General features: G+C 48.7%; 2 protein-coding genes across 3 annotated transcripts in view; one reads left to right on the forward strand and one right to left on the reverse strand.

The window, feature by feature from the left end:
- The window catches only part of KCNIP1 (potassium voltage-gated channel interacting protein 1), a 407,743-nt gene that overhangs the window by 9,903 nt on the left and 372,438 nt on the right, over positions 1 to 25,402 (forward strand). The gene's annotated exons all lie outside the window — the stretch shown is intronic.
- On the reverse strand, positions 12,266 to 25,068 carry KCNMB1 (potassium calcium-activated channel subfamily M regulatory beta subunit 1). The gene is given in 4 exon segments (NM_001001141.1): positions 12,266 to 14,058; positions 19,443 to 19,614; positions 20,968 to 21,125; positions 24,993 to 25,068. Coding segments are annotated over 3 exon segments (576 nt in total). The 5' UTR covers positions 21,102 to 21,125; positions 24,993 to 25,068; the 3' UTR covers positions 12,266 to 13,788.

The following is a 25,402-nucleotide window of genomic DNA, read 5'->3' on the forward strand; positions in this document are numbered from 1 at the left end:
CCAGTGTCCTTACAAGGAGAGACACGCACGCATCGAAAAGGCCACGTGCAGACACGGTGAGAACACAGCGGCCTCTGCGAGCAGAGGAGAGAGCCTCGCCAGAAACGAGCTCTGCCAGCACCTTGGGCTCAGACTTCCAGCATCCAGAGCCGCAAAGAAAAATACTCCTATTGTTTAAGCTGCCTAGTCTGTGGTATTTTGTTAAGGCAGCCCTAGGAAATTAATATGCCCCACAGACAATTCTTTACATAGCATTCTTTCCCACATTTTGTATTGTCATAAATATATGTAGCATGAAATTTACCATTTTGAGGTGTACGATTCAGTGGCATCGATTGCATTTCACATTGTTGTACAGCCGTCATCACCATGTAGTTACAGAACTTTCCGTCTTCCCACACTGAAGCTCTGTCTCCATCCAACAATGACGCCCCTTTCCCTCCTCCACCAGCTCCTGGCCACCACTTCACTTCCGCTATGAATGTGGTTATTGTCAGTCCCTCATGTAAGTGGGGTCACACAGCATTTGCCCTTTTGCACTTGGCTTATTTCACTTAGAATAATGTTTTCAAGGTTTATCCATGTAGAATGTGTCAGAATTCCATTCCTTTTTAAGGCTGAATAATACTCTAGAGTAGGGATTAACCATAATTTTTTTTTTATCTGTTCAACCATCGCTCTTCACCCATTCCCATATTTTTAGAATACATAATCCGCTTCCTCGCAACTCTGCCTCCAGTGATTTCTTGCCAGGTTCAGAGTCAAATGCAGACTTTCTTCTGTGGTCTATAGCCTTTTTTTTTAAATAAAGGGTTGACTTTATTTGTATTTATTTATTTGAGTGCAGCAGACCTTAGCTGCAGCAGGCAGGGTCTGCGTTGCGGCTCACAGGCTCCGTAGCTGCGGGATGTAGACCCAGTTGCCCAGCAACTTGAGCCTGACCAGAGATGGAGCCCTCGTCCCCTGCATCAAAAGGCAGGTTCTCAACCACTGGGCCACCAGGGAAGTCCCTACGGCCTTTGCATGATCTGTCCCTGCATTTCTGGCCTCCTACTCTGCTGACATTCTCCTCCCACCACCAGGTCATGCTGTTCTTGCTGAAACACCAGGTCCTAGCCCCCGGGTCCTGACAGTCACTCTGCCCTCTCTCTGGACACACTCCACCAGCTTTCCTCTTCTTCTCTCCCGCACTTCATTCAAATCCCTTCCTGTCTGAGATCCTCATCTCCTTCTACACACAACGGCACATTCTAACCTCTGAGGCTGTCTCATTTTCCTGAACAGCACTCCTGCATTTCCGTCACATGTTTATTCCTTTGTCTCTGGCCTGGTTTTTCCACTGACAGTCCAGCTCCACAAGGGCAGGGGCTGTCCTGGCTGTAGCTGCTTTCCCAGCACCTGGGCCAGAGAAACTGAGCAGGCCACCAGGCAGAAGAGATGCTCAGGAGGGGACAACGCAGTGGGAAGCAAAGCTGGCCCTGGAACCTAGGCCTCTGAGTCTTCTTTCCTTTCCTGGTAGTCTCTGCCCTGCATACCCATTAAAGCCTTTGCTTCTGTGTTCTGTCTTCTCGAGTCCATCTTTCTGTCCACATTTATTCTCCCTAGCAAGGTGCCAGTGATCCTAATTCAATGGAATGGAGAAAGGAAGAAAGGAAGGGAGGATAGATCACAAGTCTTTCTATTTGCATGTCTTCCTGTGGCCTCTAGTCAACACTCGTGAAAGCCAAGCAAACCTCTCTCTCCTGACTTCACTGTTTCTCCATACATGTCCCCAGTGTGTTTTTGTTCAGTAGCTCATCTGTGTTCGACTCTTTGTGACCCCATGGACTGCAGCATGCCAGGCTTCCCTGTCCTTCACCATCTCCCCAAGTTAGCCCAAGCTCACGTCCATTGAGTCAGTGATGCCATCCAACCGTTTCATCCTCTGTCATCCCCTTCTCCTCCTGCCCTCAATCTTTCTCAGCATCAGAGTCTTTTAAATGAGTCAGTTCTTTCCATCAGGTGGCCAAAGTATTGGCGTCAGTCCTTCCAATGAATACTCAGGACTGATTTCCTTTAGGATTGACTGGTTCGATCTCCTTGCAGTCCAAGGGACTCTCAAGAGTCTTCTCCAACACCACAGTTTAAAAGCATCAATTCTTCTGCACTCAGCCTTATTTATAGTCCAACTTTCACATCTCCAATTTGCACCTTCGGTTATCTTGCTCCCTGAGTCCCATTGATTATCTTCCCCCTGTGGTTCTCTTGTCTGTCACGCTTTCCGTTCTCAGCACTGTCCCCAGAGTCCAAGCTCTCATCATGTCTCACTGCTTTGATGCAGCTGGCAGGCCGCATCTCTTCCCGATTCTCCCCTCCTGTCTCCTCCACACCAGGGCTGACAAAGAGATGGTTCATTTAACCCAGGAGCCCTACTTCTGGAATTTTACTCTAAGCAGATCATCAGAGATGTACACAAAGACTTTTATTCAGGGGTGTGCATAAGGGTATTGCATTACAATAGTGAAAAATTGGAGATGATCTCAACTTGTCAAAAAATAGTGGGCTAAATAAATTTTGATTCATCCATCTGGTGCAATAATATTAAACCTTTGAAAAATTATTTTGAGGACTATTTAATAACAAGCAGAAATGCTATTGACATAATATCAGGTGAAAAATCAGATTACAAAACTCTATGTACAATGAGACTCCAATCTGTGAATAGATACATGGACAGAAAAAGTACAACAGAAAAGACACAAACAGAAATCCTGGGTTTTAGCTGAGATACATGGTTATTTTTTAAAGTTCTTCTTGATAAAAGAACTATATTCTCTGCTTTGTCTTCAATAAGCATGTATATTTAATCAGACCGTAAAACATCATTCACTGAATACACATCTTTAATTTTTTAATTCTTCCCAATAGCTTCAATAAAAGTTATGTCTTCACTGCATTATGACATTGCCTGTCCTCTTCGTATTAGAGCATCCCCAAACTTGGTCCCACCCCACTTCCTGCTCATATCTCCTCCAACACAAAAACCTTCTCCTCCAGCCACACTCATCCCCACCTGGTTTCCAAACCAGACTTGTGTTTTATATCCCTGAAACTACCCTCAAATGAGTCAAAAAAAAAAAAAAAAAAAAAACCACAGTGAAGGAGTACAAATATAGCAAAATATTGATAATAATTTGTGAACCAAGGTGAAGGGTATGCATCTCCTAGATACTAATTTTGCAACCCTCCTATTATGTTAGTCTCTCAGTTGTGCCCTATGGGCTATAGCGTGCCAGGTTCCTCTGTCCATGGTTTCTCCAGGCAAGACTACTAGAGCGAGTTGCCATTCCCTTCTCCAGGGGATCTTCCCAACCCAGGAATCAAACCCAGGTCTCCTGCATTGCAGGAAGTTTCTTTACCTTCTGAGCCACCAAGGAAGCCCTTCTATAGGTGGACATTTTAAAAACCTCATAGTTGGGGAAAACAAAGGGGCTAAAGGCATTGACTTCACTAAGAAGTGACCTTAGTTTAAACCCCAGCTCTAGGGACTTCCCTGATGCTCCAGTGGCTAAGAGTCCATGCTTCCAGTGGAGGGGGTTCAGGTTCAATTCCTGGTCAAGGAACTAAGATCCCATGTGCTGTGTGGTGCAGCCTAAATAAATAATTCCCAGCTCTGCCACCTATTAACTGAGTGACAATGACCTCAGGCAAGTTAAGTACTTCCTCGGTCCCTGTTTCCTCATCAGTAAAGTGGTGATAATGAAATCATGTATTTATTTACTACCATTGCCTGGAGAATTGTATAAATGGAATAAATGGGTGTAAAGGTGTTAGTGAAGAGTCTGGTCACCCTGACCATTGTGAACTACTAGTATCGGTGTTAAACAATGGTTCTTAACCATGAAGTTATCTGTAATGCTCTCTACCTTCCTTAACACTCACCTCTGGATAACTAAGTGAAGCACTGTGGTTTGGGGGTCTTTCTGCCCCTGGCTCAGAGCAGTGAGCATTCAGTGTGGGTTCCCGCAGCATCGACATCTCTAGGTCCTGGCATGGTGCCTGGCAAAGAGAAGGCAGCCAGTAAGGGCAGGAATCCCAAAATGAAGAACCAGAAGGGTTCAAGCTTCACTTTAAAGAAAGCTCATCTCATCAGATACAAGCTTGTAACCTTGCTGATGTAGCCGCCCTATTCCCACGTGCTTCTCAGAGATAAGGCATCACCTTGATAAATTAGCTGTGGATATAAGCTTCCTGCAGTTGGCATGGAGATGCAATTTAATTTCCAATTAAGCCTGATTTCTGGGCCAAGGGATTTGCCTGCCTCACACTGGGAGGATTATTCCAGCCAGGTCTATTGTCAATGTTGGTGGTTCTTCCATGAAGTAGACTGTCATGGAAACTGGTCCTTTGGCCCTTGGATGGTTCAACCAGGCACTGCTTTTCCCCTGGAACTGAGTTTATACAGGTAGATTCAAGAAAGTTCAAAGTAGACTATCCATAGCAGAAATTTTTAAGACAGAGCACAGTTAACAGAGTGAAAAGGGGAAGCAAGATGGTCCTCCATGCTCACAAGAAAGAAAAGTGGGAAGTTGCTCATGAGAAAAAGAGGGAAGTGGGAAGTTCTCCGAGCTCAGAGAAGAATCTATATCATCTGAGGAAGGAGACACCTTTGCTCAAACGGACGGTGAAGATTTGCTGAGCATCTTTTCTATACCAAGGGCTGTGCTGAGCACTTCACATTCAGTGTTGCACTCAATTATCAGACAAAGGATGCTGTGCTCATTTTCCTTTTTTGAGGGGGCTGCACCTTAGCAGCATGTAGGACCTTAGTTCCAACTAGGGACTGAACTCGTGCCCCCTGCATTGGAAGGCAGATTCCTAACTGTTGGACCACCAGGGAAGTCCCTCATTTTCCAGTTGAGGAAATGGAATCTCAACTGCCTAGATTCATAGACAATCTAGACTCGAACTCTCACCTTTCTGAGCATTCCTCCCTGCAGGCCCCGTTTCCAAAAATAAATAAAACACATAGTTTAGAACCAGAAGAATAAGGTTACACTAAGCTGAAACTTACTTCCCCCCAAATTTAAGAATAAGAAAAAGCCTTTAAAACATGTTCTGAAAGAGAGAGTAGAAAGACTGAGTCTGCTTGGGGCGCATGATCCGATGGAGGGGCGAATGGCACCGGTTTCTGTTTGGCTTTCATACCTTCCCTGCAGCGTGATGGACCGGTGTGGCTACGATGCTCACAGGAAGTCAGAGGCTCAGGCTGCTCCAGACCAACGAGGTCCTGGCTTATGACTCAGACTATTTCAGTTCCAGGAGTTGGAAAGAACCAACAGAGAGCATACAAAACAGTGTTTAAAGACACATGTGTACAAGATGTTTCAAAGAATACCACGTGCATGGCCAACAGAGTCACAGAAAAATTAGATACCAAGAAGGCGTCACGTGGCCCAATTTTTATTGATGATTGCAAAAGAAAATCCTGAAGCTGTGTATAAATAAGCATGTTGTCCACTCCTGGACAAGTTCTGGAATGGAGTATGGAACCAGTGGTTTGGGAACACCTGGAGAAGAAAGCAGGGTTGACCAAGAGAAGTGTGAGGTCCCTAAGAAAGAGACACGTCAGCACAGCCTCTCTTCCTCCCTGCTTTTTAATATGGTGACCAGTTCATGGACTGCTGTGGCCGTAGCATGCCTGGGTTGCTGCCGGGTGTTTGATGGGCTGTGGGCCGGGCTATCACGGCATCAGGCAGAGCATAGCTAACTCCATCCGCCTGTCCATGTCGGCAGCTCTCCATCTGAATCTTTTCAGGGCTTTTCCAGATGCTTTGCTTGGGTGTCACTCCACATCTGTGAGCTCTTCAGAGATGTGGCTCCAGGGAGCCATTTGAGAGCCTGGGCTCTGTGGGAAGGTATACAGAGGCACCCAACGAGCTATCAGTCCTGTCGAGAATTTGCCATTTTTGACATTAGGCAGAGACTAAGAAGCAGGACATTTGCTCCTTGGAAGAAAAGCTATGACAAAGCTAGACAGCGTATTAAAAAGCAGAGACATAACTTTGTTGACAAAGGTCCCTTTAGTCAAAGCTATGGTTTTTCCAGTAGTCATGTACCTATGTGAGAGTTGGACCATAAACGAGGCTGAGCACTGAAGAATTGATGCTTTCAAACTGTGGTGCTAGAGAAGACTCTTGAGAGCCCCTTGGACAGCAAGGAATTCAAACCAGTCAATCCTAAAGGAAATCAAACCTGAATACCCATTAGAATGACTGATGCTGAAGCTGTAGCTCCAATACTTTGGCCACCTGATGCGAAAAACTGACTCATTAGAAAAGACCCTGATGCTGGGAAAGATTGAAGGCTGGAGGTGAAGGGGACGACAGAGGATGAGACAGTTGGATGGCATCATCAACTCAACCAACATGAGTTTGAACAAGCTCCAGGAGATGGTGAGGGACAGAGAAGCCTGGTGTGCCAGAGTCCTTGGGGTTGAGTGAACAACAGCAAGGGGAAGGGTGCACAGTGGTTAGAGCATAGAGTCTGAAACAATACTGTTCAGGTTTGAATTCCAGCTCTGCTGTTAGCTAACTTTTGACCTTCAGGAAGTTAAATCTCTGCACTGTTGTTGCCTCATCTATGAAGTTGAGATAGCAATAACAGCCTTAAAGGACCTTGTTAGGGTTAAATGAACCATACATATTAAAGCTTAGCCTGGATCCTAGCCTACAGGTGCTCAACAAATATTCGCTTTTATTATTGCAGATGATAGATTATAGTCCAAGGAGTAATTTCCTAAATACATCCTGAAATAGAAGGAGCTGCCTCCCCATACAATGAGTTATTTGTCAAAAAAGATGTTGACATAAGGTTGAAAAAGAGAAACATTATAGGAAGGGCTCAAGCACCAGACTAGAATGTGGGGAAAAGTTAGATGATCTTTAAAGAACTACTGACCTTCAGAGAAAATGAGTTTATGTTTGAATATAAGAAAACAAAGGAGTGTCAAAAAGCAAGGGCTCCAGAATGGACAGAGTAGGCTCAGGGCAACAGTCTCCCTGGGACTGGAGACAGAAAACATGTCTGAAAGCTGTGGAGGCCACAGAAGCCCCTGTTTTTACTTCATGTAGCTTGAGGGCAGTTGGTGTGGGGTAAGGGAGATTATGGGAAGTTGAAGTCTCTGTACCTGAGAAGGGAGGCACAACCTTTGCGATGAAGCACCACCTTTGTCTAACACTCAGTCGGGAGTTGATTGTTCTACAGTTATACACATCTCTTCCCCATCCTCCTTAGCATTTAAGGAAGTTGTCTGATGAGCATGTGCTTTATATGAGTGGGAAGGGAGAGCTGTGGAAATCTAGGGAGATGATGAATTCCGTCTTTGAATCGACATGATGAAGGTTAAGGAACAGGAAGATAATTCATGAACAAATCCATTGGTGGCAGAGAGACCCTGGAGGCAGGAGAGATGGGGAAATGGAAACTCCCCTCCTGGCTCCAAGTAGGGATCACATGAAGCTTAGAGGAGGCCATGGACGCACACAGGGCACAGTGAGGAGGAGCAAGAGGACCCCGACTGTCTCCGGACACACGAGGTCAGCAGTTCCAAAGCTTTCTGGTCGCAGAATCCTTTTAGAGTCTAAAAACACACTTACAACTCCAGAAGAGATTTGGTTTATATGGGTTATATTAACCAGTGTTAAAAGTGAAGGGAACTAAAAAGCCTCTTGATGAAGTGAAAGTGGAGAGTGAAAAAGTTGGCTTAAAGCTCAACATTCAGAAAACGAAGATCATGGCATCTGGTCCCATCACTTCATGGGAAATAGATGGGGAAACAGTGGAAACAGCGTCAGACTTTATTTTGGGGCTCTAAAATCACTGCAGATGGTGATTGCACTCATGAAATTAAAAGACACTACTCCTTGGAAGGAAAGTTATGACCAACCTAGATAGCATATTCAAAAGCAGAGACATTACTTTGCCAACAAAGGTCCGTTTAGTCAAAGCTATGGTTTTCCCTATGGTCATGTATGGATGTGAGAGTTGGACTGTGAAGAAGGCTGAGTGCCAAAGAATTGATGTTTTTGAACTGTGGTGTTGGAGAAGACTCTTGAGAGTCCCTTGGACTGCAAGGAGATCCAACCAGTCCATTCTGAAGGAGATCAGCCCTGGGTGTTCTTTGGAAGAAATGATGCTAAAGCTGAAACTCCAGTACTTTGGCCACCTCATGCGAAGAGTTGACTCATTGGAAAAGACTCTGATGCTGGGAGGGATTGGGGGCAGGAGGAGAAGGGGACGACAGAGGATGAGATGGCTGGATGGCATCACTGACTCGATGGATGTGAGTCTGAGTGAATTCTGGGAGTTGGTGATGGACAGGGAGGCCTGGTGTGCTGTGATTCATGGGGTCACAAAGAGTCGGACACGACTGAGCAACTGAACTGAACTGAACTGAACCATTTTAGGAATGAAAACTCAGAATGTTTCATTTAAATGAATTTATTTTAAAACAATGATAAACCCATTCCAGGTTAACAAAAGATTATATTTTATTAAAAATAGTTACATTTTCAAAAAATTATTGAGAAAGGGCACATTGTTTTCCTTTTTTGCAAATTGCTTTCGTGCTCGGCTTAACAGACAACAGGTTTCTCAGGTCCGTGTTCAGTCTTTTGTGATATCACACGTCACACACATAAGCCCTGAAAAATTCCGCACATGGTGAGATTGAGAGTGCAAAAAGCAGACAGTATGTAAATATTATTATGAAAATAATTCTGACCTTGCCGGCCTCCACTTGAGAACCATTACCCTAGGGGCTTCCCTGGTGGTCCAAGGGCTAAGACTCCTCCTTCCAGGGCAGGGGGTGAGGGGTCAATCCTTGGTTGGGAAGCTAAAATCCCACATGCCACATGGCCAAAAAACCAAACATATTTTTGTTTCCATTCACTCTTTTATTTTAGAGAAAGCATTTGAACACAGAAAAATAGAACAAATAATATAAAACACCCATATGCTCCTCAGAAAGCACCCCTCAAAACTAATGTGTTAACATTTTGTCACATTTGCTTCATATTAACATTACAGATACAATTGCATGTCTTCAAATACCTTGCCTCCTCTCTAGAAGCAGCATTTGGAGTCTATCAATTCCAAAAATATTTTTTAAAAAAAACAGAAATATATTGTGACAAACTCAATAAATACTTAACAAATGGTCTACATTAAAAAAAAAAATTTTTTTTTAAAGAACCATTACCCTAGACCATGGTGAATTTCTTCATGTCTTTCTGATTTTGCTTTGGTCTCTTTTCCCTACATACGAAAGGGCAGTGCCTGATGAGGCATAAGATAGCTGCACTGTGATCAAACAGTATCTTTGCAAGTATATAATTCAAATTCCTCTAAGTGCAAAAGACATTTGCTATTCTTATGCACCAGCCTGTGCTGCCAATTAGCAATACGGTGAGTGCAGCCTACAATCTGCACACCCAAGGAGTTTTGAAATTAGGAGGAATTTTAGGTGAATTGTTGATGGAGGTAGGGGAGGCTAGCATTATTTCAGGAGGTCACAAAAATTGAGGTTTGAGTAATGGTTTTCATTGCATTATTTTGAGTTTGCATCAATCAGGTTCTTCACTGTGGAGAAGGAAGCCCTTGATAATGGTGGGAAAGGAGGGAGAAAGAGCAGCAGGATGGTCAGCCCCTTGAGCAGGCACTGTGTCTGCTTCATCTCTGCCCCTCCCTGTCCTCTTGCCACTGATCTCCACCACGCCATCCGAGTTCTGGGTGAGTGATCCAGGCGCACCTCTCCAGGCGGGACTCCCTGGCCCGGGAGAGAAGAGGCAAAAACAGCGCCAGCCCTAGACTTTGTTAGCAGAGTGATTTTTTTAAAGAACTAATGAGGGCTGTCTGCTCCCAGGCCGCCCTCGTTCCAGAAACATTTCTCCTCCGTGTCTAACTCCATCATGCTTAAATCCCCATTAGTTCATGCCCATGTTGGGCTTGAAGTTCCGTGACCAGCGGGTAGGTGTAGGACTTGATAGAAGTAGGCCAAACTCCATTGACAGGAAGAAGGCATTTGTCTCAAGCAGAGGAAGTTCATTGTCAATAATGCATGGGGCAGTGAGGCCTGGGCCTCCCCAGGTACTTCTTGCTAGAGGGTGGTGGCCTTTTCCCCTGTAGGGGCTGTTGGGATAGTCTGCATTTTGGTGTATTTCAGCCCCAAACGCAGGTGCATGAAAACCGTATGCAAAGAAACCCCTATAAATGAGATTCATGATGCGGATACTCTTTCTTTTTTAAAAAATTAAACTTCAGTGTGGGGGGAATTGTAGATTCCCATGCAGTTGTAAAGAAACACACAGATAGATCTTTTACCTAATTTTCCCCCAAAGAAAAGATCTTACCGAACTATAAGACAATATCCCAACAAGACTTGCTAGATTCACGGGACTCTTAAGATGTCCCCAAGACCAGAAGGAAGAAGCTCCAGGGAGTAGGGTGTTACTCCCCCTTGGAAGGATTGTCTCTAGTAAGAACCCGGAGGGTGTGAAGCTGCATCGGGGATCCCTGATCCCTGACTTGCAGAACACCTTGGGGATCCCAGGATGCAACGCTGTTCCTTACCTGGACCCTGGGGCTTCCGGTGACTGAGTCAGCTAAAGAATCACAGGCCAGGCTCTGGAATCACACAGCCCAGGGCTCAAGTCCTGTTCCTCACTCACTATCTGGTTGACCTTGGCCAATGACCTCTTAGAGCCTCAGTTTTTCATAACATACAGCACTCACCATGTGTCAGTCACTCTTCTAGGAACATTATACAATAACTCATTTAATACTAACAACCCCCAAATGGGAAATATTATGATTAGTTCCTATGTTGCAAGTGAGGAAATTGAGGCACAGGAAGGTTATTTGTCCAAAGCCACACAGCTAGGGAGTAATACGGTTGGGTATTGAAGCCAGTCCATGTATATAACCTCTGTCCTATGCTGCTTCTCCTTATCCATGAGGTGGGTTCAGTAATGCTCACTGAATTTTTATGAGGCAAACTTCTTAGCACTGTGCCCAGCATGGAATAAATAAGCAGCAAAAAATGCTAGTTAACATTATTGTTGGTATACTTTCATCTGAAAGTTTCTGAATATTCATTCCTTCTTATTGTTACTAAGATCAGTGCCGGAGCCAGCCGGCAAAGTTGATCAGGTCCCGAGAACGTGCACGGCGCGGCTGAGAAAGAAAACTACAGCAAAAGAATGCTACAACAAAGATGGGGTCGAGAGGTTCAGACACGTCTCCACAAAGGGAAGCGGTCTGACCACGACTTTATTCAGCATCTTATATTTATACAGGAGAGCGTGAGAAAGACAAGACGGTTAACATTTTTCTTGGTTGATCTATACATCTTACAAAAAGTCACAAGAAATCTTGAGAGCATGGGAATGGCACCCTGTTATTATTTCTTATACCAGATAACATTTCCCTGTGCGTGAGAAGTTTGCCCAGAACTCCAGGTGTCTGCAGTAAATAATCGCCTAATCTCTGGGGTGGCGCGGGACAGAGAGCTATGTTTGCAAGCAAACCCTCAAGGACTGAGGCTGCTCCCAGAGCTGTGTCCTTCAGACAAAGGACCCCGTTCTCACGGGCAGCTCCCCGCAGAACAGCTTCCATTCTGACCGCCCAGTATGTGTCAAACCCTCATTCAGCTCTCCCAACCACCCAAAAGGGACATTCTCTCTTTTATAGATGACACAACAGAGAATGAGAGACATGCAGTCTGCTGGAAGTGGAGGCAAGATTCATTCCCAGGGCTGCACCCGGAATCAGCTCCAGGGACCTTCAGAGACACCAGCCTAACTTCAAGCCCAGCTGAGGACTTGACCTGAAAAAGGCATTGATTCCTTCCCCAAAGTCCTGGGCAGGACCGTGGTTCTCTATACCTGTGGCTCTCATGCTCAAGCACACGCAGAGTCCCCTGCAGTCACTGTTAAAACACGGAGTACTGCCCAGCTCCTCGGGACCCCACCAGCCTCTCCCCACCCACCCCCTCGTGGTCTCCAGGTCAGTGGGGCTGGGCGGAGGGCCTGGAGTGTGCCTTTCTCACAAGCCTCCAGGAATGCTGGTCCGGGGACCACACTTTGAGAAGGACTGCTCTAGGACAAGTTTTTGGAGTGGTGGTGGATCTATGACAGCTTCCCCCAGTTATCCCTCCCCAAGACTGAGACTGCTTCCCCGCAGGGTCAGTGCCTTGTTTTTTTTCTTTTTTTTTCTTTGGCTGCACTGGGTCTTCGTCTCTGCGCGGGGACGTCTTTGGGTGTAACGAGTGGAGGCTACTCCCCGGCACTGCGCGTGGGCTTCTCGTTGCAGTGGCTTCTCTGGGTGTGAGCACCGGCTCCAGCACCTGGGCTCAGCGGTTCTGGCTTGTGGGCTCTAGAAGGCGGCCTCAGTGGTTGTGGTGAACAGGTTCGGTTGCTCAGCGCATAAGGAACCTTCACATACCAGGGATCAGAACTGTGTCTCCTGCTTTGACATTGCTTCACCACTTGCTGAACCACTGAACCGCCAGGGCAGGCCCAGGTACCTTGTATTTAATCTACACTGAAAACCATGAATCCCCATCTCTGTGTTTACTTTCCCTCTGTCCAGGATTCTTAAACTTGTGTGTTCTCACAAGTCCGTGTCTTAGGTGTACCCGTGGCCGATTCATGGTGCTGTATGGCAGAAACCAACGCAACACTGTAAAGCGATTATCCGCCGATTAAAAATAAATATTAAAAAAAAAAAGCCTGTGTCTGATTGGAGTTCAACCTGTCCACTAGGCGACTTCCATCTGCTTGATGATGGGGAGCTCACCCCTTCAAACATTTTTCCAAAATTACATCTGTTGTTACTGTTCTGATTAAAAATAAACACAGTGAAACCAAGCCTTTCTATTGTTGAAAATTTAGAAAAGTACAAAAAATAAAAGGAAGGAAGAAAATTACAATTAATAAATCCCACTGTTAATGTTTTTTATGTATGTTAGTATCATTTCCTTATAGCCTATATATTGTGTATATATTTGGTTTCTTGAGATATAATCAATATATAAGATTATATTAGTTTTCAAGTGTGTAACAAAATTATTCAATATCTGTATGTATTACAAAATCATCACCACAACAGTTTCTAGTTAACACCCATCTCATATACAGTGACAGTTTTTTTTCTTATGATGAGAGCTTTTAAGATCTACTCTCTCAGCAACTTTCAAATATGCAGCAAAGTATTACTAATTATTGTCACCATGTTGCAGTTATATCCCCATGACTTCAAGACCAGAAGTTTGTACTATATTTGTTAATATTGGTATAAGAATGTATACGGAGCTGAGAAAGCTGAAAACAAGCGATGTCCCACTGATGAATGTGCTGTGTCTATGGGGCTGCTGCTATTTTCACTTTGGAATTCCAAGAAGGAATGGAGGCTTGTTGGGGAGCACTTCCTGGGAGGGCCCAGCAGGCACAGAAGTGAGACTCATTGGCATCAGTCCAGTGGACAGTGGAACAGCAGAAAACAGATTTGAGTCAGGGATGGACTGACTCAGATGGATGGACTGAGTGGGGTCCAGGATGGAGAACCATCACGGGTTGACCTTCAGTTCTCCTGGGTCCTGAGGAGCCATTGAACAGTCTTGAGCAGGAAATGACTTAACTAAGGGATTTCCCAAAGACCATCCGTGCAGTGGAGGGGGAGGGGCGAAGGCAGGAGAGGGGCACGGGACACGAGCGAGAGCGGCCCGAGAGGTGATGGGAGTGTGTGGATCTACCTCTGGGCCGCCAGGATGGACAGGGACTGGTTGATCTTCACCATGACAATGATGAGCAGGCCGCCAGTCAGCAGAAAGGTGGGCCAGAAGAGAGAGAAGAGGAGGCTCTGGGGCCCATAGAGGCGCCGGTACAGGACGCTGGTCTCATTCTCCCGAGTCGTGGAGAAGCAGAAGAAATCCTGGTTCTCGTGGAACCTGGCTCTGACCTTCTCCACGTCGGCCCGGGCCACTTGGTAGTTGTCCAGGCTGCTTGGGATGTAGGAGCACTGTAGGGAGAATCAAGAGCACGCATGGGACTGAAATCTCTGTTTCTCAGGGCCTGGTGTGGAATGAAGGAAAACACCAGCTTTGGATTCGAGCGCCTGGGTGGACTCAAGACTGTCCAAAGCTTGGCAGGCTGCACACTGCGTGGTTTGAGGGGGTGCCTACGCGGTGCTGGTTGGGAGGGCGGTGGCCTGGGAGCTGTCAGGATACACACTGCACCCTGGGAGGCGAGGACCCCAGCTGGAGCCCTGGCTCTGCTCCCGTCACTTGCAGTGCTCAGTCGCTCAGTCATGTCCAACTCTGTGTTACTGCATGGACTGTAGCCCTCCAGCCTCCTCTATCCACGGAATTCTCCAGGCAAGAATACTGGAATGGGTTGCCATTTGCTCCTCCAGGGGATCTTCCCACCCCAGGAATCAAACCCGTGTCTCCTGCATTGCAGGAAGATTCTTTACAGCTGAGCCACTGAGGAACTTTAGGCTAATTGCTTAACAGGGCTTCCCTGGTGGATCAGATGGCAGAGAATCTGCTTGTAATGCAGGAGACCTGGGATTGATCCCTGGGTCAGAAAGATCCCCTGGAGAAGGGAATGGCAACCCACTCCAGAATCCTCACCTGGTGAATTCCATGGACAGAGGAACCTGGCAGCCTACAGTCCATGGGGTGACAAAGAGTTATCACGACTGAGATACTAACACACACGCTCATCACTTAAGTGGGTTAATAGCAGTACCTTTTTCAAAGGAGTTTACTAAAGAACTTCAAACTTATCTGTCTAAGAAGACCAATGGGAGACATAGGCTGAGTGGGCTCTATATTTGGATTCAGGGCAGAGGTCATACACTCAATTGCCTACAAAGCTCACACAGGTAACACCCACAAGGGAAGCAGTGAGGGAATAAGATGACAGGGGCCAACTGATGCTTGCCTTGGTGCCAGGGAGAACTGTCAGGGCGTGGTGGGGCCTGGGGTGATGGAGAGAGCCAGACACACCCAGCCTGGCAGTCATCACTCCATCTGGACAACGGATGCTATGCCATCCAGAAGACCTACTGTAGCCAGGCCTCCAAAATAGTAAGAGAAGCCAAAATACCAGATTTTAATGTGGACTCTCACAATTTTAAAATATTGGTGAAAATTTGAATTGAAAACTTATGAGGTCTAACTCTGTGTGAGCAAAACCCAAGATGCTGGCCAGCTGGTATTTGACACTGGGATTCAAAGGAAAAAGAGAATGCATTTAAAAGAGCTTTGTGCAGACAGAGCCCAGTATATGTTTAATTCTGACACTGATCACTGTGATTAGGAACCTTGCGGCCTGGAAAGATGAGGTCCAGCTGGAAAGCTCTGCAGAGAAGGCAGAAAGGAGAGACCCTGGCTTTCTCTCTCTCCCATCCTGGGAGGTCTGCACGCAGCTTACGCAAGCCTCCAGCACATGCTCGGCAAGGGTGGGCCCCCGCAGCCCCTGCAGCAGACCACCTGGAGGGCTGGCCACAAGCACAGGCTCCCTGCTCACTCTGAATCTCTGAGGAGGGGGCTCAGCAACCTGGGAACTACTTCAGGCACTGGTTTGAGGACCACTGCCCTATACAATCATGTCAAATGAGTCAAAATGAGAGACAGTGTCGGGCCAGCTCCTCCCCAGGCCTGGGTTCTTCCCTGGATTTGAGTGAGGTCCTGCCCCGAGGCTGCCTGCCCTGACAGCACTCAGTCCAGCAGTAGAGGTGATGGTTACACTGTAGCTCTGACAGCCTGGAGAGAGGGCGGAGCTGCATCCAGATGCAGGTCCACATCGCCAGCCAGCCAGGGAACAGCCGAGGCTGGGGAGCCGCTGAGGCTGGGGAGCCACTGTCTCCCGAGGAGTCTGGCATTCAGATTTGTTGGGGACTCTAAGGTCTTAGCCTTGCACTAGTTGCTCAGTCGTGTCCGACTCCGTGTGACCCCATGGACTGTAGCTCACCAGGCTTCTCTGCCCATGGGAATCTCCAGGCAAGAATATTGGAGTGAGTTGCCATTTTCTTCCCCCGGGGATCTTCTTAATCCAGGGATGGAACCCGGGTCTCCTACATTGCAAACAGATTCTTGACCATCTGAGCCACCAGAGAAGCCCAGGGTCCTAGCAGCAAGTGGATCCTGAATCCTGAGCTGAAAGGGCCTGGCCCGAGTCTCCCCACTGCCTCTGACTGTGACCTTGGTTAACCTAGCCAATTGAGTTAGGATGGAGTGGGTTGCCATGCCCTCCTCCAGGGGATCTTCCTGACTCAGGGATCGAACCTGCATCTCTTATGTCTCCTGCATTGGCAGGCGGGTTCTTTACCATTACTGCCAGTTGTCTAAGGGATCTTAAATGATCCAGCCTCTCTCCCAAGCCCCATGGTGTCACTGTCCTCAGCGCAGACCATGAAAAGGAGCTTAGAACCTCTCAGGCTAAGTCTCATGAGATAAACCAAGAGCGAGCTGGTGACCTCCTTCCTCAGAGTAGAGGTGGGGGGAGACAGCCTTGCACAGCCACCTCCTTCCTCAGAGTAGAGGTGGGGGAGACAGCCTTGCACAGCCACCTCCTTCCTCAGAGTAGAAGTGGGGGGAGACAGCCTTGCACAGCCACTCTAGAAGACACCCAGCCATCCTGAAGCACCAGGCCCTGGCACCACAGAGCTGAACAGAGGTGGGAAGAGCAGCTGGTACACCACCCTGCTGTTTGGCAAAGCCATGACGTCCCCTTCCCCCATCACAGCAGTGCAGCAGCCTGCCCTCAGCACCACCCCTGGGGGCGCCTGGGTGCTCTGGGAGAAAAGACTGAACATCTGGTGGTGGCCGTGCTGTCCTTCCGAACCCAGCAGGCAGGCTTCAGGCTGCTGGGAGCCCATTCGGGGGAGGTCTGACCTCGAGCTCCTCCGAGCTGGCAGCCTGCAAACCAGCCTGCTCCCAACTCCCATCGCACCAGTGACCACTTCTGTTTGTCTTTGAAAATGTGCTTCTTGATCCTGGGGATAAATCAGGGGCCCTGGATGCCAAAGAAGAGGCAGGGGTCCTGGAAGAAGCTAATTCAGGCGGGTGCGGAGGCCCTAGCTGCATCGGGTGTGGCTGAGTCATGCTAGTGACGACAGGACAGCCAGGCCCCTTGCCTGCCCAGACCCAGCTCACCAGGAGCCCCCAGGCCTGTTCACGAGCCCACCATCCCCCCAGGCACCCTGCCCGTTACCACCCCATCAGCCGCCAAGTTCTGACTGTCAGCATCCATCCTTGCCCCAGCTGTGTCCCAGCTGTGTCCCAGCTGTGGTGGCCCCCACCTCCCCCCTAGTAACTGACCCCCACACTCCTCCATATCACTCTGATCATGCCGCCAGCACCCCACACCTTTTAAAGACTCCAGTTGCTCACAGCAGTAAATCCCAAGGAAACTTAGAATGACCTGGAAAGCCCAGAGATTCTGCTTCAGTGGGTCTGGTGTAGGACCCGGGTTTTGTTAAGACCCCCAGGAAGGCCTAACACCCAGAGGTGAGGATCACATTTAATTCTACAGTTTGGTAGTCCCTGGTTTTGTTAAGAACCCCAGGAGGACCTAACACCCAGAGGTGAGGAGCCCCAGCTTCCCTGATCACATTTTAATTCCACAGTTTGGTAGTCCTTGGCAGAAAACAGGCACACAGCTTGTACAGCACCAGAATATAATTAGTATTTCCTTTCTGTATGGTTTGCATGAATTTAACTCCCTGGTAATCAGTAGAACTTCCCCTAGGAAATGGTGAATTCTATTAGGAGTTGCAAATAACTTTACTTCCTGTTAAAGCCAGCGCCAGGAGCATTATTTGGAGTGAACTTAGTTCCCAGCAAAGCTCTGGCCTTTGATGAAAATGTGAAGGAGCTTCATGTCTTCCCGGCTCAGGTCGATGAGAGACCACCCTGACAGAATCAGTCTCTTTAAAACTGTGGGCCTATTACATCAACCCTGTGTCCTTGGCATTTGCTCTACGTATTTGCTGGGCTGCACAGCTACAACCAACCTCTGTGTCTCATGTGGTTGAAGCAGTGTGGTGTTTTGTAAAATGGTGATTGTAAATGAGCTTAGCCCTTCCCCCATCTCTTCTTCCCAATCTCCTTCCTTTGGTTGAACTGTTAAAGCTAAAAAAAAAAAAAAAATCCTGATTGAATAGAAACATCCAATCCCATTCTCTATAAAATGGTCGCTTCCCTACCTGTGCGGTGTCAGTGTCTTATGCTGGAATTAAACCTCCTCTCCTTCTCTCCAACTGTGTTGTGCATGCTATTTCTCTCAGACATCTCTGAGGACTGTCTTGAGAGCAAAAAAAAATTTTAGTAAAATGTTTTAAGTAATATTTTTTTAATATGAGAACTAAATACCTTCAATAACATGTAGCATTCTTCATTAAAGTTTTGCTTCTCTCAAAAAACAACAACAAAAAAAGAAAAACTACCCCCAAAAAACCCATTTTAATTGCCCACGTTGGCGGTGTGGTGGGCCTTTGGGAATAGACCCTAAGCTGCTTCTGAAGCTCTTTCTCGCTATACCCCGCCCTGTAGCTTTGTCTCTTTGGGGGTTGGAATCCTGTATCTCCCCACCTTCCTTCCCCGTACCTTGCTCTCTGTGTCCCCTCGACACATATGCCCGCCTCTGCATTTCTGTGTAACCAGTACCTGCCTGATTCTTAACACCAGTGCCTTTCTGACACCCTCACCTCACTGTTCTCTATGGCACTGGCCCTCTCTACTAGGTATTATTTCGTGTATGAGCTGTCTTCTCTTGAACCCAACCCGTAACACAGGAAGTGATGGTTGAACGAACGAATGAATGAAAATGGGTCAACTTGTGTTTCCTACAGAAAGGACTGCAGTGGTAGATTTGCAGGTATGAGGGGGGCATTGAGAGGCAGTGATAGGAAAACTTTCCAAGTGTTGACCTCTAAGTGTTGCTCCAAACTTGGGCCTCTGGCCTCCTAGAGTGGGGAGTCGGGGAGTCACGGGGGTTCCTGTATGTGAGATCAGCTCTGGGTCTGGCTTCTCATCTGACCCACGTTATAGAATGAAATAATAACACTACCAGCTGCTTCCTCCGAGTGCCTGCTATCCAGCCAACATCAAGATTGGCACATGATACACAGTCCTTGACTTCATAGCAGCACTTCAATTTTCAATTAACAGAAACTGAGGCTTGGCAGGGCCAGGCCCCCGTCACACAGCCAGTCAGTGGCGGGTCTGAAGGGCTCAGACTGGCTGGGCCTCAGACCAGCTGTGGCCCCTGGTCAACCGGGTTTATCTTTTTCCAGTCTTTGCTCTCCTCCAGAGTGGGATTCGGGAGCCAGCTGGGGACAAGCACACACCTGCCAGGGTTAAAAGGACGTGTCCTCACTCCCCACCCAGGCAGTACCTGGTGGTTCTGGTCCCGCGTGTCCTCCGTGTGGTACAGCACTGCCCAGCGGCCCACGGACGACACGTTGACCCACAGGCATGGGTACTGGGGCACCCTCTTGCCCTCCAGCTCCTCCTGGTCCCTGATGTTGGTCTCAATCAGGTGACACGTGGATTCCTGGGTCCACACACTGGGGAGACCATGCACACACAAACACATCTCAGAACCCGGGTGTCACAGAGCGCCCAGCACAAACCCCTTTAGAGAGACTCAGGACCAAGACCCATCTGCCATTAGCAACCAGCACTAAAGGAGCATGACCCCAGAGTCCCTGGGTCCTGGGGAGCAACCATAAAATCAGAATATCAGTTTTTTGGCCTCTTGGACAATATCTACATAAACTGGCCTGGCCCCCACTGCTCACCCTAAACCCAGGTTAGATTTAAAAATCCTCACATCCAAGCCACACCCCAGAACAAGTGAATCAGAATTTCTAAGATGGGTTGATGTATTTTCAACATTCTTCGCAGTGACTCTGGTCTGCAGCCAGACCTCAGACCCCTTGTCCACACCATCTTCATCTTGCAGAGGGTGGAAGAGAAGCTCAGAGAGGTCAAGTGACTTTGCTAAGGGCTCACAGTCCCTGAAGCCAGGTCTGGATGGTTTCAGAATCTGTGACCCTTCCCTTAAAAAGAGTAGATGGAGGAGGAGCTTGATTTGTGCCCAGGTGGGGAATATGGTAGGGGTGGCTCTGAACCCAGAGGAAATGTCTTGGAGGCACATGGCCACTCTGAGCAGTGCCTCACTCGGTAGGATTCCAGCCTGGAAAGGCTCCAGCACCGTAAAAAGTGAGGCAGGAGCAGACCCAGGAGAGGCTGATGGGCTCAGCCACACACCAGCAAATCAGTCGTGACTCACCTCCATCTATCAAGCAAGAGACACACTGCCAGACAGAAGGGGGCTGTCGGCCGCTGGAACGTGCCCAGAGGCAAGGGTCTGAGATTTGTCCTAAGATCAGGCTGAGAAAACTGAGCGTATTCATTCTCAATAGAGAACAGATCAGGAACTTCCCAGTCTTTCCTTTGAAAGCTCACGTGGTTGACATGTCAGAAAACAAAGGCATGGAACATTCTCCGAGATTCCAGAGCAGAGCTCCAGGGGAACAGATTTAGCTCAATGTAGACACTTCCTACTTATCAGTGCATGCTAAGTCGCTTCAGCCTTGTCCAACTCTTTGCAACACTATAGACCATAGCTTGCCAGGTTCCTCTGTCCACGGGATTCTCCAGGCAAGAATACTGGAGTGGGTTGCGTGCCCCTATCCAGGGGATCTTCCTGACTCAGGGATCGAACCCCTGTCTCCTGCATTGGCACTCATTGCACGGGTGCCACCTGGAAAGCCCCCTACTTATCAGAAAGGCCCTCAAATGAAATGGTGTATATAGTAGAAGTGGTGAGCTCCCTGTCACTCGAGATATACAACATGGCAACAGATGCCAGATCCTTAGACTGGAGGGTGGGAGCAAGCCGGGGAGTCCGGTACCTCTTCTGATAGAGGGGCAGCACAGTTGTGCCTAAGATGTAGTAGGTGATGACGGCGCCCACGACCATGGCCACCCCCAGGCAGAGGGCCCGAGTCTCTCCCCGCCTCTGGGCCATCACCAGCTTCTTTCCCATGGCCACTGGGGACAGCAGACGTTTCTAGGATCAGAGAGGCAAACGGACATGGAATCAGCACAAGTGACGGGTGAGAGGAGAGGGTGATCAACTATCAACATTGTCTCTATTTTCAATGCAGAGCTTGGAAAACTCAGAGGGCTTTCTGGCCCCATTTAAGCCTTCCACCAGCTCTGAGAGGCAAATACTATCATCCCCATTCTACAGATGAAGGGCTCGTGGCTCAGAGAGATAACGTGACTTGCGCGAGGTCACCCAATGTGTGACAGGCTCAGTAATGGCCCTCAAGATGCACATGTTCTCAGCCCCAGGATCTGTGACTGTTACTTTACATGGCAAAGATTTTTTATTAAGGCTCTTGAGATAGCGAGATTATCCTGGATTATCCACGTAGACCTAAAGGTTACCACAAGGATCTTTGCAAGAAGGAGGCGGAGGGAGATGAGACAGAAAAGACAGAGGGCTATGACCAGGGCAGCTGAAGCTGGAGTGATGCAGTCATCCAGGGGTTTGGCAGCTCCCAGAAGCTGGAAGAGGCAGGGAACCAAGCGTTGTCCTCTGCAGCCTCTGGAGGAGCGCAGCCCTGCCGACACCTTGACTGAGCCTTGCCAGCGTGCTGCTGATTTTGAACTTCCGCCTTCCAGAACTGTGTATGCATAGATTTCTACTGGGGCCACTGAGTTTGTGCTAATTCGTTACAGCAGCGATAGGAAACTAATACAGGAGATAAACTAATACTGTAAGCAGCAGAGGGGGAATATCCATGCACATCCTCCGAGGACACTTGTCTCAGAGACACCTGGAGCCGAAACAGTCTCACAGGACACCCCTGGTGGCGCACTGGATAAGAATCCGCCTGCCAACGCAGGGGACATGGGCTCGATCCCTGGTCCGGGAAGATTCCACATGCCGTGGAGCAACTAAGCCCGTGAGCCACAACTACTCAGCCCACGTGCTGCAACTCCTGAAGCCCACGCGCTTAGAGCCTGTGCTCCACGAGAGAAGCCGCCGCAATGAGAAGCCTGTGCGCTGCAACCAGAGAGCAACCCCCCCACGCCACAACCAGAGAAAGGCCTCATACAGCAACAATGACCCAGCAGTCAAAACTTAACTAACTTAAATAAAAAACCACTCCCACAGCAGGGCTGGTTGGGCAGGGGAAGCATGCAGAGAAGGGGCACCAGGTCCGCCAGAGGGCAGCCAAGACATCGGGGCGACAGGAGGGGTTTCAGCCATGGGGATCCTGAAACAGCCGCCTCCCTGCTTTCCGCGAGGGCAGGTGGCATCACGTGGCCTCAGCGGCTGCTATCTTACCTGGGGACCTGAGCCCCCCGAGCCCAAGCAGAATGGTGCAAGTGATGGGCGGCTTCCTGCCTCCCTGCGTCTTGGGCCTGAAGCCCTTCATCCTTCTTCCAGGACCTGCCTCTCCCAGAGCAAGCAGAGCCCCTCCTCCCTGAACCCCCACCAGGAGGGTCACTCTTGTTCCCCAGGCCCCTCCTGGAGCCAGAGCATCCCGGCTTCTGTCCTGGTATGGATTTCCGGTGCGGTCAGTGAGTTGCTCCATGCTGCTGCTGCTGCTAAGTCGCATCAGTCGTGTCCGACTCTTTGCGACCCCATAGATGGCAGCCCACCAGGCTCCTCTGTCCCTGGGATTCTCCAGGCAAGAACACTGGAGTGGGTTGCCATTTCCTTCTCCAATGCATGAGAGTGAAAAGTGAAAGTGAAGTCTCTCAGTTGTGTCCGACTCTTTGCGACCCCATGGACTGCAGCCTACCAGGCTCCTCCATCCATGGGATCCAGGCAAGAGTACTGGAGTGGGGTGCCATTGCCTTCTCCAGAGTTGCCCCATAGCTTCAGTAAATCCCTTTGTTGTTGCTTTTTGTTTGTTGCTTAAGGTAACATTTCTACCAAAGATAACAGGGCCATGGGGCCTTTCTCTGTAACCCCTGAATTAGGGGAAATGTTAGCGAGCTATCAGGAAGGACTTTATTTTCCTTGCCAGGTCCCTAAGGTAATAAACATTATTTTTATGAACGAGTGAGTATTCCCGAGATAGGCGTTATTGATTCAAAGGGATTTTCAACAAAGTGTCTTATTTTCTACTCAACTTCTCTTCTGTTAAGTTGCTTCAAGTGTTCAGATCTCCACCCTGCTTCTTCCCCACTCTGGTGTCCCCAGACCCCCACTGTCCTAAAAAGGAGTCTCCAGGGTCAGATACCAAGGTTACAGCCCTGTCACGCCCTCCACAGTGATTAATAGGGATGATACCCAATGATGACTTTTCTCCCACATTTGGGGCACAGAGAAGTGTGGTTTCCCTACATTCCAACAGAGATACTACAAAGTCACAAAGGAAAATGAGAGACATGCTATTCAACTATTTTTCCTGTTACGTTTGTCCTTCTGTCCTTCCATCTTGTGGGAAATGGGACAGCCCACATCATGATTTACCTAGGGCCAGTCTAACAAGCCCACACATGTGTTTGCAGGCTAAAGAATACAGCCACCTAGGGATGGGCAAAAATCCTACACAGCCTTCCTTCCCAGGACTGTCTGGGATGGTTGGTGCCTGGCCCTATCCCTGGGGCTGTGGAACACAAGGCTCTAGGGTCAACACGGGATCACGCCTCGGAGGGAGGACCTAGGCTGAGTGCCCACAGTAGAACCAGTCCCTCCCTGAGAGAGTCAGAGCATCCTTGAGACTGAGGAGGCCCATCTGCCACATCATAACATCCCCTCCCCTGGGCACTCCCAGTGTACCAGGTCTGAGCACTCAGGAGGAAAGGAGATAAAGCAGTCTGGACCCGGCCACTTGTTCAGATCCCTCCTGTCTGCAAAGCTCTAGTGAGACTGTCACTCACCCTAAGGGAGGGGGCTAGCAGAGTTTTGATAAATCCTTCTAAGACCACACAGGATAAAAGAGTAGGGTGAGGATATGAATACAGATATAGTCCTAAGTTTCAACATCTGTAGTGAGAACCTTTAGGCAGCAGGAAGGGTGGGAACCGCTGAGACCCCCTGAGGTCTGCACAGGGAGAAATGGGTTGCAGCTGTAAAATGGGGGATTTCAGTTAGATTTGCAGAAGAACTCCTCAGTTGAGAACTGCTAAATATCTCTGGACTTATGAGATATAGCTCTCCATTTGGAAATGTCACTGGAGGTCTGGGGTGGATTGAGGAAAGGTGAAGAAAGGCCAAGCAAGGCGGGATTTGGGGGGGTCCTCAGTAATCCGATATTTGGGTTGACATCCTTTTCAGGGCATAGAAGACAGTGTTTAAGGGTCTGGTGGAGTGAGGGACAGGGGGTGTTCTGAGATCATCAGGCATGGGATCAAATCCTGGCTTTGTCACCCAGCAACCTGTGACTGTAAAACAAGCGCGATCGTGTCCGCTTTCGAGAGTTCTGATAAAGATCAAATGATGTACCAAACATCACATTGCCTGGCCCAACGCAAGCCCTTGATAAATATTAACTGTTACTATTAAGAAAGAAACCCTGAGGTTTGCATCAGAAGTCCCCAGTGCTCTTGCTGGGCCTGTTTCTGCCCCACCCCTCCCCTGGTGACAAGTGCCAGGGCTGGTTCTGATCTCCAGGCTGCTGCCCTCTGGCTGCTCTGCAGGCTGAGACAAGGGCCAGGGCACTGAGCCACTCCAGTGACGGGGCCAAGGACCCCTCTTCCCACCTCCAGCCCCCCACAGGCCGCCAGACCACGGGTCCGGCAGTTCTAGTCCTGTGGGACTTAACACCAGCTCCTCTGGAGCCCGGAGTCCTGATGGCCAGCCCCTCGAGGCAGGGAGTTCCCACTGCCGGCGCCCCTCAGCGAAGGTCTCCGCTCTAGCCCCAGTCTCTGGAGAAACCACTTCCGCAGTGTCCTTGACCTCAGTACTCACAGTCTCCTGGGTGCCCTGCGAGTCTTCGGCAGACCCTTTTCTTCCTGGTCCCCAGCCCCCACCCAAAAGAGGCTGCCTGAGCTGCAGCAGGAAGTTTGGGCTCCCAGCCCGTCTCTGGGGAAGCGGCCTTTGGTTCTCGTCTGAGACGAGCCTCCATGCCCAAACATGGTCAAGTCTGAGCACACAGCCCCAGGACACAAACTCGAGAGGGCAGGTACCCAGCCCAGGGGCTGGCAGCTGTTACCCAGGCCCCTGCCCTGCAATTCCCAGAATCTACTGGGCAACAGGTTTCAAACCACAGACAGCAAATCTGAGAAGCCAGGAAAGACCATCTCGGTATATTTGGAGACATTTCTTCTTCACTTAATCTCTCTGGGCTGGCAGAGAAGTCTGGGATGGGAAATGAGTTT

This window comes from Bos taurus, chromosome 20, assembly GCF_002263795.3.
Source record: "Bos taurus isolate L1 Dominette 01449 registration number 42190680 breed Hereford chromosome 20, ARS-UCD2.0, whole genome shotgun sequence".
Classification (NCBI taxonomy): Eukaryota; Metazoa; Chordata; class Mammalia; order Artiodactyla; family Bovidae; genus Bos; species Bos taurus.